Source organism: Tamandua tetradactyla, chromosome 4 (assembly GCF_023851605.1).
Source record: "Tamandua tetradactyla isolate mTamTet1 chromosome 4, mTamTet1.pri, whole genome shotgun sequence".
Lineage (NCBI taxonomy): Eukaryota > Metazoa > Chordata > Mammalia > Pilosa > Myrmecophagidae > Tamandua > Tamandua tetradactyla.
In genome coordinates, this window is record NC_135330.1 from 25,454,608 (window position 1) to 25,474,096 (window position 19,489).

General features: G+C 36.1%; 1 protein-coding gene across 2 annotated transcripts in view; it reads right to left on the reverse strand.

The window, feature by feature from the left end:
- Positions 1-19,489, reverse strand: part of VAMP4 (vesicle associated membrane protein 4) — a 51,335-nt gene that overhangs the window by 12,894 nt on the left and 18,952 nt on the right. For both annotated transcript variants that reach the window (XM_077156966.1, XM_077156967.1), the window contains one exon: positions 14,961-15,011. In XM_077156966.1, the coding sequence (XP_077013081.1) occupies positions 14,961-15,011 (51 nt within the window). The remainder of the gene's footprint in view (positions 1-14,960; positions 15,012-19,489) is intronic.

Here is a 19,489-nt window from a genome sequence, read left to right on the forward strand (position 1 = left end):
TTTTTTTTTTTTAGAAGGAAGGAAGGATAGAAGGAAGGATAGAAGGAAGGAAGGGAAACATCTTTAAACATTTTCTTATTTTATTATATTTTGTTTGTTTGTTTGTTTTTTACATGGGCTGGGGCCGGGAATCGAACCGGGGTCCTCCGGCATGGCAGGCAAGCACTCTTGCCCGCTGAGCCACCGCGGCCCGCCCGACAAAAACATTTTTAAATTTGTACATTTAGTCACTATCATTGTACACTCTAGGCATTTCTAGAGTATACCATCTCAGTCTTTATCATCTGTCTTTACTTCTGGCTTCATTTGTGCTCCCAGCCCTCCTCCCTCCATCATCCTCACGTTTAGCTTCATTCAGTGTACCGACATCATTGTGCTACAATTAGGTAATATTTTGCCATCCATTTCTGAATTTTTACAATCAGCCCTGTTGCACAGTCTATATCCTTTCAGCTCCAATTACTCAAAATCTACCCTATTTCTATCTCCTGACGGCCTCTGTTCTTAACTGAGATTCTCCAAGTTCATTCATTAATATTAGTTCATATCAGTAAGACCATACAGTATTTGACCTTTTGTTTCTGGCTAATTTCACTCAGCATAATGTCCTCAAGGTCCACCCATGTTGTTACATGCTTCATGATTTTATTCTGTCTTACAGCTGCATAATATTCCATTGTATGTATATACCACAGCTTGTTTAGCCACTTGTCTGGTGATGCACATTTGGGATGTTCCCATCTCTTGGCAATTGTAAATAATGCTACTATAAACATTGGTGTGCAAAGGCCTGTTTGTGTCTTTGCCCTCATGCCCTCTGAGTAGATACTTAGGAATGGTATTGCCGGATCATATGGCAATTCTATATTTAGCTTCCTGAGGAACCACCAAACTGCCTTCCACAGCAGTCGTACCATTTTACATTCCCACCAACAGTGGATAAGTGTGCCTCTTTCTCCACATCCTCTCCAACACTTGCTATTTTTTGTTTTATTGATAATTGCCATTCTGGTGAGTGTGAGATGATATCTCATTGTGGTTTTGATTGGCATTTCCCTAATAGTCAGGGAAGTTGAGCCTCTTTTCATATGCCTTTTAGCCATTTGTATTTTCTCTTCTGAGAAGTGTCTGTTCATGTATTTTGCCTATGTGGTAATTGGATTGTTTGTCTTTGGTGTTGAGTTGAACAGCTTCTTTGTATTTTCTGGATACTAGACTCTTACCTGATACATCATTTCCAAATATTTTCTCCCATTTTGTAGGCTGTCTTTTTACTTTCTTGACAAAGTTCTTTGATGCACAAAAGTATTTAATTCTGAGGAGTTCCCATTTATCTATTTCTTTCTTCAATGCTCGTGCTTTGGGTGTAAAATCTAGGAAACCACCTCCTATTAGAAGTTTTATAAGATATTTCCCTACATTTTCTTTTACAAGTTTTATGGTCTTAGATCTAATATTTAGGCCTTGGATCCATCTTGAGTTAATTTTTGTATATGGTGTGAGATGTGGATTCTCTTTCATTTTTTTGCATGTGGCTATCCAGTTCACCAGGCACCATTTATTGAAAAGACTATTCTGTCCCAGGTGAGTTGGCTTGACTGCATTATCAAAGATCAATTGTCCACAGATGAGAGGGTCTATATCTGAACACTCTATTTGATTCCATTGGTCAGTATATCTATCTTTATGCGAGTACCATGCTGTTTTGACCACTGTAGCTTCAAAATACACCTTAAACTCAGGTAGTGTGAGACCTGTGACTTCATTCTTTCTCAGGATATCTTTGGCTATTTGGCACACCCTGCCCTTTGAGATAAATTTGGTTATTGGTTTTTCTATTTCTGAAAAGTAAGTTTTTGGGATTTTAATTGGTATTGCAGTGAATCTACAAATCAATTTAGGTAGATTTGACATCTAAACTATATTTAGTCTTCCAATTCATTAACATGGTATGCCCTTCCATTTATTTAGGTCTTCTGTGATTTCTTTTAGCAATTTCTTGTAGTTTTATTTGTATAGGTCTTTTGTATCCTTAGTTAAATTTATTCCTAAATATTTTCTTTTGGTTGCCATTGTAAATGGATTTTTTTTTCTTGATTTCCCCCTCAGATTGCTCATTACTAGTGTATAGAAACTATACAGATCTTTTAGTGCTGCTCTTGTAATCTGTCATTTTGCTGTACTCATTGATTAGCTCTAGTAGTTTTGCTGTGGATTTTTCAGGGTTTTCAACATATAGTATCATACCATCTGAAAAAAGTGAGAGCTTTCCTTCTTCCTTTCCAATTTTGATGCCTTGTATTTCTTTTTCTCACCTGATTACTCTCGCTAGAACTTTCAACACAATGTTGAATAACAATGGGGATAGTGGACATCCTTGTCTTGTTCCTGATCTTAGGGGGAAAGTTTTCTGTTTTTCCCCAGTGAGGATGATGCTAGCTGTGGGTTTTTCATATATTTCCTTTATCATGTTGAGGAAGTTCCCTTCTATTCCTATCCTTTGAAGTGTTTTCAACAAGAAAGGATGTTTGATTTTGTCAAATGCCCTTTCTGCATCAACTGAGATGATTATATGGTTTTTCTGCTTTGATTTGTTGATATGGTGTATCACATTAATTGATTTTCTTATGCTGAAACATTCTTCCATACCTGGGATGAATCCTACTTGGTCATGATGTATAATTCTTTTAATGTGCTGCTGGATTCGATTTACAAGAATTTTCTTGAGCATTTCTGCATCTATATTTATTAGAGAGATTAGTCTGCAGTTTTCTTTTCTTGTAGTGTCTTTTTCTGGCTTTGGTATGAAGGTTATGTTGGCTTCATAGAATGAGTTAGGTAGCCTTCCCTCCTCTTCAATTTTTTGGAAGAGTTTGAGCAGGATTGGTACTAACTCTTTCTTGAATGCTTGGTAGAATTCACATGTGGTCCTGGATTTTTCTTTTTGGGGAGCTTCTTAATGATTAATTCAATTTCTTTACTTGTGATTGTTTGTTGAGGTCATCTATTTCTTCTAAAAGTCAATGTTGGTTGTTCATGCCTTTCTAGGAAGTTGTCCACTTCATCTACGTTGTCTAATTTATTAGCATAAAGTTGATCATAGTATCCTCTCATTACCTCCTTTATTCCTGTGGGGTCAGTGGTTATGTCTCTTCTTCCATTTCTGATTTTATTTATTTGCATCCTCTCTCTTCTTCTTTTTGTCAACCTTGCTAAGGGTCCATCAATCTTATTGATTTTCTCATAGTACCAACTTCTGGTTTTGTTGATTTTCTCGACTGTTTTCATGTTCTCAATTTCATTTATTTCTGCTCTAATCTTTGTTATTTCTTTCCTTGTGCTTGCTTTGGGGTTAGTTTTCTGTTCTTTCTCTAGTTCTTCCAAGTGAACACACAGTTAATTCCTCGATTTTTGCTTTCTTCTTTTTTGATATAGGCATTTAGGGCAATAAATTTTCCTCTCAGCACTGCCTTTGCTGCATCCCATAAATTTTGATATGTTGTGCTTTTATTTTCATTTGTCTCAAGATATTTACTGATTTCTCTTGTAATTTCTTCCTCGACCCACTGGTTGTTTAAGAGTGTGTTGTTGAGCCTCTCTATATTTGTGAATTATCTGGCCCTCTGCCTATTATTGATTTTCACCTTCACTCCTTTATGATCTGAGAAAGTGTTTTGTATGATTTCAATCTTTAAAAATTTACTGAGACTTGTTTTGTGACCCAGCATATGGTCTATCCTTGAGAATGTTCCATGAGCACTTGAGAAAAAGGTGTATCCTGCCGTTGTGGGGTGTAATGTTTTATAAATGTCTATTAAGTCTAGTTTGTTTATTGTACTATTCAAATTCTCTGTTTCTTTATGGATCCTCTGTCTAGATGTTCTGTCCATTGATGAAAGCAAGGAATTAAAGTCTCCAACTTTTATGGTAGATGTGTCTATTTCTCTTTTCAGTGTTTGCCTCATGTATTTTGGAGTACTCTGGCTCGCTGCATAAGTATTTATGACTGTTATGTCTTCTTGTTGAATTGTTCCTTTTATTAATACATAGTGTCCTTCTTCATCTCTTTTACCTGTTTTACATTTGACGTCTAATTTGTTGGATATTAGTATAGCTACTCCTGCTCTTTTCTGATTGTTGTTTGCATGATATATCTTTTTGCAGCCTTTCACTTTCAATCTATGTTTATCCTTGGGTCTAAATTGCATTTTCTGTAGACAGCATATAGATGGGTCCTGTTTTTTTTTTTTAACCCATCCTGCCAGTCTATGTCTTTTCATTGGGGATTTTAATCCATTAACATTTAGTGTTATTACTGTAAGGGCAGTACTTTCTTCTACATTTTGTCTTTTGGATTTTATATGTTATATCTAACTTTTCTTCTTTTTACCTTTACTGATATTCTTCATTTCTACACTCTTCTCCACACCTCTCTCTCCTGTCTTTTCCTATTTGTCTCTAGTGCTCCCTTTAGTATTTCTTGCAGACCCAGTCTCTTGGTCACAAATTCTCTCAGTGATTTTTTTGTCTGAAAATGTTTTTTTTTTGCCTTAGTATTTTTTTTTATTTTTAAAAATTTTTATTTATTTATTTTTGAATATAACAAACAAAAACATTCTTAACATATGATCATTCCATTCTACATACATAATCAGTAATTCACAATATCACCACATAGTTGCATATTCATCATCATGATCATTTCTTAGAACATTTGCAGCAATTTAGAAAAAGAAATAAAAAGACAACAGAAAAAAAATTCATACATACTATACCCCTTATCCCTCCCTTTCATTATTACTAGCATTTCAATCTACTAAATTTATTTTAACATTTGTTCCCCCTATTATTTATTTTTATTCCATATGTTTTACTCGTCTGTTGATAAGGTAGATAAAAGGAGCATCAGACACAAGGTTTTTCACAATCACACTGTCACACTGTGAAAGCTATATCATTATATAATCATCTTCAAGAAACATGGTTACTGGAACACAGCTGTACATTTTCAGGCAGTTCCCTCCAGCCTCTCCATTATGCCTTGACTAACAAGGTGATATCTATTTAATGCGTAAGAATAACCTCCAGGATAGCCTCTTGACTTTGTTTGGAATCTCTCAGCCATTGGCACTTTATTTTGTCTCAGTTCACTCTTCCCCCTTTTGGTTGAGAAGGTTTTCTCAATCCCTTGATACTAGGTCTCAGCTCATTCTAGGATTTCTATCCCATGTTGCCAGGAAGGTCCACACCTCTGGGAGTCATGTCCCACATAGACAGGGGGAGGGCGGTGAGTTTGCTTGTTGTGTTGGCTGGACAGAGAGGCCACATCTGAGCAACAAAAGAGGTTCTCTTGGGGTGTGACTTTTAGGCCTAATTTTAAGTAGGCTTGACCTATCCTTTGTGGGGTTAAGTTTCATATGAACAAACCCCAAGATTGGGGGGCTCAGCCTATTGCTTTGGTTATCCCCACTGCTTGTGAAAATATGAAGAATTCTCCACTTGGGGAAGCTGAATCTTCCCCCTTTCTCACCTTTCCCCCAAGGGGACTTTCCAAATACTTTTTCACTCACTGTTCAAAGCACTCTGGGATTTATTGGGGCATCACTCTGGGCAAACATACAAAATCTTATGCCCTACTCCAGGTTCCATGTACTTATGGTGTTCAATTAAGCTGTCCACATAAGTTATATTAGGAACTGCACTAGTCAAAAGATAAATTTTGTACCAAACATTTTTTGCTTTAGTCTCACACATAAGTTAAAATTTTAAAATATTAATTACCATCTACTTTCAACACCCTGCAGTAATGACCTCCCTTTGTTCTTCCTCATGCAAAAACATTTTTAACTTTGTACATTTACTCACTATCATTATACACTCTGGGCATTCCTAGATTATACCATGTTCTAGTTTGCTAGCTGCTGGAATCCAATATACCAGGAATGGAATGGCTTTTTAGAAGGGGATTTTAATAAGTTGCTAGTCCACAGTTCTAAGGCCAAGAAAATGTCCCAATTACAACAAATCAATAGAAATGTCCAATCAAAGGTATCCAGGGAAAGATACCTTGGTTCAAGATGGCTGATGAAGTTCAGGGTTTCTCTCTCAAGTGAGAAGGCACATGACAAACACAGTCACAGTTTCTCTCTTGGCTGGAAGGGCACACGGTGAGCACGGTGTCATCTGCTAGCTTTCTCTCCTGGCTTCCTGTTTCAGTGAAGTTCCCAGGGAGGCATTTTCCTTCTTTATCTCCAAAGGTCGCTGGTTGGTGGACTCTGCTTCGTGATGCTACAGCATTCTCTGCTCGCTCTGAATCGCTTTCATTTTCCAAAATGTTTCCTCTTTTATAGGACTCCAGGAACTTATCAAGACCCACCCCAATGAGGGGAAACATGTCACCTAATCCAGTTTAACAACCACTCTTGATTAAATCACATCTCCAAAGAGATGATCTGATTACAGTTTCAAACATACAGTACTGAATAGGGATTATTCTCCCTTTATGAAATGGAATTTAGATTAAAACATGGCTTTTCTAGGGGACATACATCCTTTCAAACCAGCACATACCATCTCAGTCTTTATCACCAATCTTTCTTTCTGATTTCATTTGTGCCCCCAGCCTTCCTCCCTCTATCATTCTCACATTCAGCTTCATTCAGTGTTCTAACATAATTGTACTACAGTTAGGTAGTATTGTGCTATCCATTTCTGAGTTTTTACAATCGGTCCTGTTGCACAATCTGTATCCCTTCAGCTCCAGTTACCCAATATCTTATCCTATTTCTATCTCCTGATGGTCTCTGTCACCAATGAAATTCTCCAAGTTTATTCACTAATGTTTTTGTCTGAAAATGTTTCCATTCCTCCCCTCATTTTTGAAGGCCAATTTTGCTGAATACAGAATTCTTGGTTGGCAGTTTTTCTCTTTTAGTATCTTAAATATATCATACCACTGTCTTCTCACCTCCATAGTTTCTGCTGAAAAATCTACACATAGCCTTATTAGGCTTCCCTTGCATATGATGGATTGCTTTTCTCTTGCTGCTTTCAAGATTCTCTCTTTCTCTTTGACATCTGACATTCTGATTAGTAAGTGTCTTGGAGTATGTCTATTTAGATCTATTCTGTTTGGGGTATGCTGCATTTCTTGTCATTTAAGTCTTTCAAAAGAGTTGGGAAATTTTCAGTGATAATTTCTTCCATTAGTTTTTCTCCTTCTTTTCTGTTCTCTTCTCCTTCTGCAACACCCACATGTATATTCATGTGCTTCATGTCATTCAATTCCCTGAGTCCCTGCTCATATTTTTCTAATTCTTTTCTGTATAATTTCTTTTGGTTGTTGTATTTCAGATATCCCATCCTCTAGTTCACTACTCTTATCTTCTGCTTCTTGAAATCTAACATTGTAGGTTTCCATTGTTTTTTTTTTCATCTCTTCTACCGTGCCTTTCATTCCCTTAAGTTCTATGATTTGTTTTTTTCAGACTTTTGATGTCTTCTTTTTGTTCATTCCTTGCCTTCTTTATATCCTCCCTCAATTCATTGATTTGATTTTTGATGAGGTTTTCCATGTCTGTCTGAATATCCTGAATTAACTGTTTCAACTCCTGTATCTCATTTGAATTGTTGGTTTGTTCCCTTGACCGCACCATACCTTCAATTTTCCTAGTATTATTCATTATTTTTTGCTGGCATCTAGACATTTAATTTCCTTAATTAGTTTATTCTGGGGATTGTTTTCACTCTCTTACCTAGGATTTTCTTGCTGGATGGCTTTGCTGTCTATCTGTTCGCTGACATTCAGTTCAGTTTATTCTAGCCCTCTAGCTTAGGTTTTGTTTAACAGATCAGAATTTTTGAGTTCTTGTTTTCTTGTTTCTTGCCCTGCCTGTATCATGCCTTTTTTTTCCCCCTTGGAGGGTCTACTTAGGTATTATAGACCCCAGTCAGATTTTCTCAGACCAAAGTGACAGGAGGAAAGAGTTACCTGCATCAGTTTTTCCTGAGGGTGAAAACCAGCAGGTTAAAAGACTTTCCCATGAAGCCTCTAGACTCTGTATTTTTCCTATCCTGCCCAGTATGTGTGCTTGTCTGCCTGCAGGTCCCACCAGTATAAAGTGGTGGGTTACCTTTAACTTCAGCAGACTCTCCCTGCTGGGGACATGGTGGAGGACAGAGGAGAGGTTGTAGTCTGGCTTTAATCACTTCAGTTTTCCAGACCCTGGGGTCTGAATTCCCTGAGGGAGGGATTCTACCTGAGCTGGGCCCCACCCTTCTCCTGTGGAAGGCACAGCCTCCATGAATTACTTCCTTTCACCTGACCAGACTCTTTATCTCTCAGACAAGCTTAATTCTGCCCTTGCCTGGGGTAGTTGGAACCTGAGAAGGCTTACAGTTGTATCCAAACAGCAGTCAAGACATAGAAACACAGACACAAAGAAGAAAAGAAAAAAAAAAGCCTTTTAAGAGCAGGACCCCCTTCCTCGGGCTTGCCAATCAAGAGCTTAAGTTCGTATGTTGCTCCAGGTCCTATGTGCCCCTTCCTTTCCTTCAGGGCCAGACCTTTTCAAGTATCTTGTGCTGTCCGATCCAAAAAAATCTTTTTTTTTTTTTTTTCCATTAGCCCTGCTCCCGCTGCTGGGGCAAAAACCAGCAACCTCAGCTTTTACTCAAGGTTCAGCTGAGCTGGGGGTCTATTTTCAGTATTCAGAATGTGTCAACTAATTCCTCAATTGGAGCTTGGTTGAGCTTAGCCCCTTGCTACTAGTAAAGTCTCTTTCCTTTCCCTTCTGGGAAGCAGCCTTTGGGGGAGGGGCGCTGGCCTCCATGGCTTGGGGGACTCAGGGTTCCGGGTGGGTTTGCAGCTGGTCCAGCTTGTTCAGACTGGGGTACACTGTATGTCCGGTCACTGATGTGGCCCCAGTAGTTGTTCTGTGCTGTTCGTGGAGATTTACTAGTTGCTCTGGAGGATGAACTAAATTTCACACCTCACTAAGCCACAATCTTGTACCCTCCCGGTAAAACTGTCTTAATGCAGCTATTGTATAACCGTTATTTGATACAAGAAAATTTCAGTATTGTGGATTCATGGTACTAGATGTCTAAATGCTCAGAACAAAACTTCTGTAGAAGAAAAAGAAAATGATCTACTTATTTAACAGGAAGGATAACTTTTTATAAAACAAGTAAGAGCATACTTCCCCATGATCTTTTACATTTGCATAGCTGTTTATTCTCCACTTTTAATTTGAATTTTACATTGGCCCAGTCCCCACTGTTACACTGAAAATGACTTAAAAGCAGACTGTCCTACTCATATTTATATTTCCCAGGCAATGTGAAACATATCTGGCTTCACAAATATTTTCAAATTAAAAAAATATATATTTATTGAAGACTTCTCGTGTTCCAGGTGTTATGCTATTCATTGAGGACACTAATGTGGAGATTATGAGCTCCACCTTTAGAAAGATTAGAAAGTCAGGAAAACTGTTATCCATGATTACAACACCATTTGTCAAGTGCTACAATGGAAGACCATGGTGTTGGTTATATAGTTGAGATGAATTCAGCTGGATTAGGAATGGCCCCAGTGCAGAATTTTGAGGGATCAGGAGTGAATTAGGCAGAGAAAAGGAGCTAACATGATGGGAAAGCTGTAAGCTAAGGAGATATATGGAAGAAGAGGGGATATTTCAAAATCTAAGTGATCCAGTGGGTAGTTGAGGAGAAAAGGATAGAGGACTCCTAGGATTATAATTTGAGAAACTGATTGGTAGAGGATAATGTCCATTTACTTAGATAGACTATTAAGAACTCAAAGGAAGAATAGGTTTGGGAAGGAAGAGTGGAGAGTTAGATCACATAGCCATATAAGAGAAAACAACATGTGAAGGAAAACATAAAGACATGCAGAGTGGAAAAGACATTTTCAACATTGTTTTAAATCCTTCTTAGAGTCTGATAGCACTTGTCTTCCTGAAATCTTTCTCTGTATGATGCAGCAGAGACACCCAGAGCTCTGTATTTAAACAGACTTGAGTTTGTAATTCAGCTTTATCACTTACCATGTGACTTTGCAAACCTCTTTAAGCCTCATATTTTCTCACTTTGAAAATAAAGGCAATAATCTTTATATCACTTGTGATAATTAAATGTGTTAGTGTTTTCCAAGCCTAACACTTAGCACACACTTAATAAATGTCAATGCTCTTTCGTTAAGAGAAGAAAAAAAATTGATGCTTTGCAACACTCACTTATCTAATATTTCATAAAGAAAATATTTATTTTAATAGTTAACATCCCCATCTTGTGACCTTTTAAAAAGGTACTTTTGACAAGAAAAGTGCACTTTTTTTTTATTGTTGTTGTGTGGTCGGGAATCGAACCTGGGTCTCCGGCATGGAAGGCAAGCATTCTATCACTGAACTACCCATGCTCCCTAGTTTTGCAGTACTTTTGAAACTATTAATTAAACTGCTGGACCTAGGCTACATTTAAGAGATTTCCTACTCCTAGTAGATAACGTATACAAACAACCAGAGAAGTACTTACAATGTTATTTATTTAATGTAAAAGGAAAGAAAACATTCCAAAGAGAATCATACATGACATGAACAACTGTAAAGAGATTTGAGAGCTATAATATAGGTTGTTTCCCATTTGTCAGAGTCAATCATGCCAATATTCAATATCTTTCAAAATTGAGGGTGTCAGCTAACAGACTTAATTAAGCTTAAAAAAATCTACAGACCACATCAGAGTGCTGGATTTATAATATTCTAAAGCTGCACTTTCCAATTTGGTAGCCACTAACCACATTTCAAGTGCTTAAGAGCCACATATGATTACTATTGACTACTGTACTGTATAGTACAGTAAACTGTAAAGCAATTTATAAAATATTCCCATCAGCACAGAAATTTCTATCGGTCAGCATTGTTCTAATGTATTACTTAAGATTGGTAAATACATGAGATGATAAAAAAGATCAGATTGTCAAGTCAGACTCATGAATCAGAGATCTTATCCAGTACCAAGGTTTAGATTAATTTTAAAGATACAACTAATAAGGCACACAAGTTTGAATCTTCCAATACAAGTCCTCAGATTCTTTCTTGCTATAACAGGATATGTATGCTTCAGCCCAGTTAACATTTAAGGCCTCTAAGAAATAGGTGTAGACATAACCTCTTATACAGAAGAAGCTGTTTGGGTTATGAAACATCTCCTTTTTATACTGAGATAGTTACATAGCTTATGGGCCATTTTTCAGGAAGCCGTGTTCCAGAAATTCATAAATTCCAGGTCTGTTTACCATAAGCAATCCTAGACAAGTAGCTATTTTCTGCTAAAAGCATCCCATAGCTAAGGATTTTCCCACTAGGAAACATGTAAAAGAGTAATTGAATCAACTATGATACCTCTACACAGTACCAGGTAGCTATTAAAAAAAAATGAGATGTTTGCAACTGTCTTTTAAGTTTGAAATCATTTCCAAATAAGAAGTTAACAAAAGGATGGGAAAATAGTAAGTGTTAGCAAGGATGTGGAGAAACTGGAACTCTCATGCACTGATGGTGGGAATGCAAACTGACGTAGCTGCTGTGGAAAGCAATATGACAGTTCCTCAAAAAGTTAAAATATAGAATTCACATATGACCCAGCAATTCCATTTCTGCGTATCTAACCAAAAGAAGTGAAAATAGAGACTCACAGATACTTGAATGCCAGCATTCACATCAGCATTATTTACAATGGCCAAAAGGTGGAAACAAGTCAAGAGTTCATCAACAGATGAATGGATAAACTAAACACCATATACACACACAATGGAATAATATTCAGCCATAAAAATGAATTAAGTTCTGATACATGATACAACATGCATAAATCTTAAAATCATGCTAAGTGAAATAAGGCAGACACAAAAGGATAAATATTGCATGATTCCACTTAGATAAAATATCTAGAATACATAAACTCAGAGACAAAAAATTAGTTACTCGGGGCTGGGAGAAGTGGCAAGTTACTGCTGGATGGGTGCAGAGTATCTTTTGGAGAAAATGAAAAAATTCTAGTAATAGATGGTAGAGATAGTTGCATAACATTGTCAATGTAATTAATGGCACCAAATTGTACATTTACAAATGGTTAAGTGGAATATTTTTTATGTTATTTATATGCTACTAGTTTTTTTTTTTTAAGCAGGGAAAAATACCTCTATGAACTAATATGAAATGACTTCCAGGAGATACTGGCAAATGAAAAAAACAAAAAAAGTAAAAACTAACACAACCCACTATATTCGACTCTTTATATAAGAGTGGAAAATAAGAAAAAAAAAGTCACTATTTATTTATGCAAAGAGAAACAGGAAGGAAAAGCCACAGACAAATGAGACTGGTTATCTTCAGTGGATGGATGGGAACAGGATACTAAAAGCAAAAGGAATGAGTGGGGGAATGGCACTTTTTTGAGCACATCTTTTGGCAAAGTTCTGATATTTAGGACATACTAATATTTCATATATTCATAAAAAGAAAATAAAATCAATAAATATGGGGGAATAAATGAACCAGACCATATTTCAAATAAGTAACATAAGTACATTCAAGGGAGTGGGGAGGAGGAACTCAACTTTTGATTACAGTAATTGATTGTATGCCCTCAGACTAAAAACAAAAAGGACTCAAAACTCCAGTTAGCTTCTTTTTCACAGAAGCATGGGTTAGCAATTCTGAATCTTTCTGTATAATCATGAGCAAATAAATAAACTTAAGTATATGTAATAGGGGCCAGGTTTCTCACTGTTGAAAAAGGGAGTCACAAATATGAAAAAAGGAAAGGAAAGAAGGACTCCTACTGTGCTGGAATGGAACTGGACTTGTCAATGAGCATATCTAGTTTCCAGATATTAATTTCTAACTACCATTCTCCACTAAAAGGAACAATGACTCCTTGGAGAATTGGGCAGGAAATTTACATGATGAGTCTGAACTATCCTATATCAGAAAGTAAAGAAATGCTCAAAGGGTGATGGGGACATGTAAAAAAGACACAGAAACCAACATAAATGTCTCCTACTGGTCAAATCTAAGACAAAATGAACATCAGAATAAATAAAAATGAAAAATTATAATCTAACAGCATCCCCATTATACAAAAAGAAACTGAGGTTCAATAAAAGTGAAAGAGAGCAGTGCAACAGTGGCCCAGTGGTGGAATTCTTGCCTGCTATGACAGAGACCTGGGTCTGATACCCAGAGACTGCCCATGCCAAAAAATGAGTGGCAGAACTGAGGGCTGTCTGACCCAAGCCCCCATTTAAATAATAAAGCATACTGCTTTTCAGTTTTTCAAAATAACTTACACTGTATAGGATGTGAATAAATACACTTCTTGGAGAACTATAAATAACAAACACATAGTTATGATAAACTGCTAAGGATAAACAAAATTCTTCTGTCTCCTTTTTGGGAAAGATAACCTCAGAGAACTGCTAAAGGTAGAATGCCATTTTTGTTCTAGACAATACTGTTTTCAAGTAAATGACCCCTGGTTGATAAATTGCATCTGGACTGTAAATGAACTATACAAAGCTATAACTTTGAAGTTAATGAACATGTCCCTTGTTGCTCTGGAAGCTCTGCTCATGGAGCTATTAAAAGATAATTAGTTTCTCTAGAAAATGAAGTATCTAATAAATGTGAAGTAGACAAGGCAAGGCTGACTGATTTGGCTGGTAAAGATACAAGCACTTTTAGATTCAGTCAGTAATTACTCATGTAGACAGTGAAAGGTAGAGTAATTAAATGGCATAAGTCAAGTCCAAACTCATGACCCATGGAAATCTTGAGATAATAAATGTGTGTTGTTGTAAGTCACTTAATTTGTGGTAACTTATTATGCAATAGAAAACTAATATACTATCTATAACTCCAATCAATTTATTGGTACCCTGCTTCTGAATCTCCAAATCCGTTAGCTAGGATTAGGTTAAGTATGGACATATTTCCTCAGCAACACCTACCTGACTCAAGCTACTAGTAAAGTCTGAGTATTTGACCAATAACTAATATCATATTTTGATATTCTTGCCATCCATGTGTTAACTGTATTTCCAGAATCAGGGCAGCAACTATTATCCTTCTTTGGATTCTCAACCTAACTCATTCTTTGCCTTCCATAGTTGGTCTTTACAGTTTGGTCACTGATTTATGGTCCTTTCCTCAACCTAATGTGTCACTCATTGCTCTGTGCATTCCTTCGCATTTCCTGCCAGTACCCATATGCTTCACAACATTAAATGCATTCACTACAGCCTATGATTTATCATCTACCACGAATAATATTTATAGCTAAGATTTTAAACTGAAAATTAGTTAGCCATAAAACTTAGATCAATATATGATTAGAATAAGTAAAATGAAAAAATTCCCAAAGTTCATAAAAAAGATAATATATTTCAAAGAACTAAATCTATTATATTTTATTCCAGTTCAGAAAATGGGAATCAAACTGCAGATTTAAAAGCAAAACAGACCTTTAGATTTTGCTAAATAAATGGATTTGACATAGGTAATCAATTTGAAAAAAAAATTTAAAAACAGGAATTACCTTTCCTATTAGTTATAATTCAGAATTGGCTTTGTGAAAAAAAAAATCAGGCTTTTATAATCTAGTTACAATAGTCGACATCAGGGGTCAGCAAATTTTTTCTGGAAAATTAAATATTTTAGGTTTTGTGGACCATAAGGTCTCTGTTACAACTACTCAACTATGCCATTGTAGTTCAAAGCAGCCATGGACAACATATAAACAAGTTTTATTGTGTTCCAGTAAAACTTATAAAAATAGACAGCTGCCAGATTTGGAGTACTAGCCATAGGCTACCAAAACCTGGTCAACTAGAAATAGAATAATCATTTAAACAAATGAGTATCTCAGGAACTTACTGCTTAATTTTATCATTTCTAGGTCCAAATCTTGGTCCAGAAGGTCCCCTTCTGAAAACAGAATACCAGGAATATATTAGCAATGATGGCATTGAACAACTGAACAAAAACAGAAAACACACACACTCACAGATACAATCAAGTTGAATTCTAAACATGGATTAGCCATTTCTCAGAAGGAAAGTCTATTTTACTGGTATTGCTAGAATAGAATAATATATAATCACATCTGGACTTAACTGGTACTTATGTTGACTATTAACCTAGTTCTTATGAATGCTATAATTTTCAGAGAAATAAGTGTATACATACTCATTAATTATGCACAGGTTGTTCTAATCAATCAACTCTGAAATAAAACAACAACCAAACTGCCAGGAAATTTAAATAGCTTTATGGTCTATCAACTAAAAGTACAATTCACCTTGAATTTAGGCTATAACGAAATGCTGACCGGCAGGGATGTATGATGAGAAAAATTCATTGCTACACTAAAAAATGTTAGATACGTTTTTTGAGTTCTCATCTTAAATTTGCCAGTACAGCACAGGTGAAACGCAAGAGTCCACAAAAACAGCAGTATTTCTCAATTTATTATTTCTCCTATTACAGAGTATACCTTGACCAATATATTTTAATATTCTGGACATGATAACTTTTAGATATTTAAGTAATTACAATTCTTCTGAAGAAACAGTATTAGGTGCGAACCACAAAGCAGAAAATAGATTCTTAAAAATAAAAACATAAGGAAATTTCTAAAGGAAATAAAGAAAGCGGGCAACTTATTTAGGGGACAAACATAATAATGGGGAAAAATCAGACTGCCTATCGTCACTTATTTAATATAAAATGTAGGTTATAAATACGAATACATAATTTTTGCCTTAATACTTTTGAGTGTTATTCCTTTAAATTTGTTCCTTAAAATCTTTAAAGCTCAAAATAAGTTTTCCTTGGACAAGCATTCCATTCCAAAACAAGTTACACATCAAAATTCATGAACAATTAGCATCCTGAACCCAAGATCAATCTAAGAACTAGGTAAGAAGTTGAAAGAACACCAAACTTAATAGGGAAATACTCAATGCTTTCTTTCCCCTAATATCAGGAATCAGGCAAAGATATTTTCTCTTGCCAGTTCTATTCATTACTGTACAGGACATTCTAGTCAGTGCAATAAGGCAAGAAAAAGAAATAAGAGGCATACAGCTTGGACATGAGGAAGTTAAACTGTCTTTATTTGTAGACAACATAAGCATCTATGTAGAAAATCCAAAGGAATCTATATAAAAAAAAAGCTATTACTAATGGGTGAGTTTAGCAAGGTTGGAGGGCATAAAGTCAATTTATAAAAATCAACCATATTTGTATACACAAATAATAATTATAGGAAAATTAACTTTCTATTTTTTTTTCTTTATTACAGAAGTTGTGAGTTAACAAAAAAATCACACATAAGATACAGATACATATGCCATCCCACCACCAATACTTTGAACTGGCATGGAATATTTGTTACAATTGATGTTGGCACATTTTTATAATTGTATTATTAACTAAAGTCCATGGTTTAATTTAGTGTTTACTGTTTGTGTACTGTAGTTCCATGGATTTAAAAAAAATTTTATGCTGTTACCATATATTCAACCTAACATTTCCCCTTTTAATTACATTCAGAGATATATTTCAGCACTGTCAATTGTGTTCACAATTTTATGCTACCATCGCCACCATCCATTACCAAAACATTTCCATCATTCTAAACAGGAACTCTGTTAGGCCTTAATTTCCCATTCCCTATTCCCACCCTGTCCTCTGGTACCTTATATTCTAGATTCTGACTCTATGAGTTTGCTTATTCTAATTATTTCAAATCAGTGAGATCATACAATATTTATCCTTGAGTCTGGCTTATTTTGCTTAACCTGATACCTTCAAGGTTCTTCCATGTCACTGCATGTATCAGGACTTCACTCATTTTTCTGGCTGAATAATATTTGATTGTATGTATATACCACATTTTGTTTATCCATTGATTGGTTGATGGACACCTTGGTTGTTTCCATCTTTTGGAAATTGTGAAGAATGCTGTTATGAACATTGGTGTTGAATATCTGCTGGAGTCACTGCTTTCAATTCTTTCTGGTACACATCGAGTAATGGGATTGATGGGTCATATGGTAGTTCTATACTTAGCTTTCTGAGGAACCACCAAACTGTCTTCCACAGTGGCTGTACCATTTTACATTGCCACCAGCAATGAATGAGTTGTTCCTATTTCTCTGTATTCTCTCCAGTACTTATCATTCCCCTTTTTAAAAAAAATACCAGTCATTTCTAATGGGTGTATAATGGTATCTCATTGTGGTTTTGAGTTGCATTTGCCTGATGGCTAATCATATTGAGTATCTTTCCATGTGCTTCCTGGCCATTTGTATATCTTCTTGGGAGAGATGTCTGTTCAAGTGCTTTGCCCATTTTTAAACTGGGTTGTTTGTCTTTTCGTTGTTGAGTTGGAGGATTTCTTAATATATTCTGGATAATAATCCTTTATCAGATATGTTGTTTACAAATATTTTCTCCCATTGTATAGGTTATCATTTTACTTTCATAATACAGTCTTTTGAGGTGCAAACGTTTTTAGTTTTGATGAGGTCCCATTTATCAATTTTCAAATTTATTGCTTGTGCTTTGGGTGTAAAGTCTAAGAAACCATGATGTAACACAATGTCCTAAAGATGCTTCCCTACATTTTCTTCTAGGATCTTGTTCTAGTTTGCTAGCTGCTGGAATGCAATATACCAGAAATGCAATGGCTTTAATTTAAAAAGGGGAATTTAATAAGTTGCTAATTTACTGTTCTAAGGCCAAGAAAATGTCCCAATTAAAAGGCATTTCTGTCCCAACAGAAATGTCCAATCAAAGGCATCCAGGGAAAAGATACCTTGGTTCAAGAAGGCTAATGAAGTTCAGGGTTTCTCTCTCAAGTAAGAAGGCACATGGTGAACACAGTCATGGTTTCTCTCTCACATGGAATGGCACATGGTGAACACGGTCAGAGTTTCTCTCTCATCTGGAAGGCCACATGGCAAACACAGCATCATCTGCTAGCTTCTTCTCCTGACTTCCTGTTTCAGGAAGATCCCTGGGAGACATTTTCCTTCTTCATTTCTAAAGGTCGCTGGCTGGCGGACTCTGCTTCTCGTGGCTATGTCATTCTGCTCTGCTCTCTCTGAATTTCCCATTCTCCAAAATGTTTCCTCTTTTATAGGACTTCAGCAACTAATCAAGACCCACCCAAATGGGTGGAGACATACTTCTACCTAATCCAGCTCAACAACCATTGTTGATTAAATCACATCCCCGGGGAGATGATCAAATTACAGTTTCAAACATACAATACTGAATAGGGAGTAGAAGAAACAGCTGCCTTTACAAAATGTGATTAGGATTAAAACATGGCTTTTCTAGGGTACATATATCATTTGAAATCAGCAGAGAGCTTGATAGTTCTGGCTGTTTAGGTCTTTGATCCACTTTGAGCTGATTTTTGTATATAGAATGAGGTAGAAGTCCACCTTTTTCTGGTAAATGGAGATCATTTTCTCAGCACCATTTATTGAAGAGACTGTTCTTTCCCAATTGAGTGGTCTTTGCCATAAAAAATCAATTGGTCATCTTCTAAGCCAACTCCATGGGTAAACTCACTGCCGCCTCCCTCCCCACTACATGGGACATGACTCCTAGGGGTGTAAATCTCCCTGGCAACATGGGACCTGACTCCCGGGTATGAGGCTTGCCCTGGCTTGTGGGATTGTGAAAGACTTCTTGACAAAAGGGGGAAGTGAAAGGAAACAAAAAAAGTTTCAGTGGTGGAGATATTTCAAATAGAGATGCATGATCATTCTGGAGGTCATTCTTATGCATTATATAGATATCCCTTTTCAGTTTTTGGTGTATTGGAGAAACTAGAAGGAAACACCTGAAACAGTTCAACTTTAATCCAGTAGCCTTGATTCTTTGAAGTTGACTGTATCACTATATATGTATAGTTTTCATGGTGTGACTGTGTGACTGTGAAAACCTTGTAACGGACACTACCTTTATCCAGTGTATGGAGAGATAAGTAAGAAAATAAAGACAAAAAAAAAAAAAAAAGAAAAATAATAATATGGGCCATGGGGGCATGGGATGTTTTAGGTATTCTTTTTTACTTTTATTTTTCTTATTTTCATTGTTTTTGGAGTAATGAAGATGTTCAAAAATCAATGGTGATGATGAATACACAACTATATGATGATAATGTGAACCACTGATTGTGTATTTGGATGATGACATGGTGGATTATATTTCAATAAAATTGCATTAAAAAATCAATGATCACAAATGTGAGGGTTGATTTCTGAACTCTTAATTCAGTTCCACTGGTCTGTATCTCTGTCCAGCATGGTTTTAATATACCATGCTGTTTTGATTACTGTGGTTTTGTAGGAAGTTTTAAGATCAGGAAGTACAGTTCTCCAACT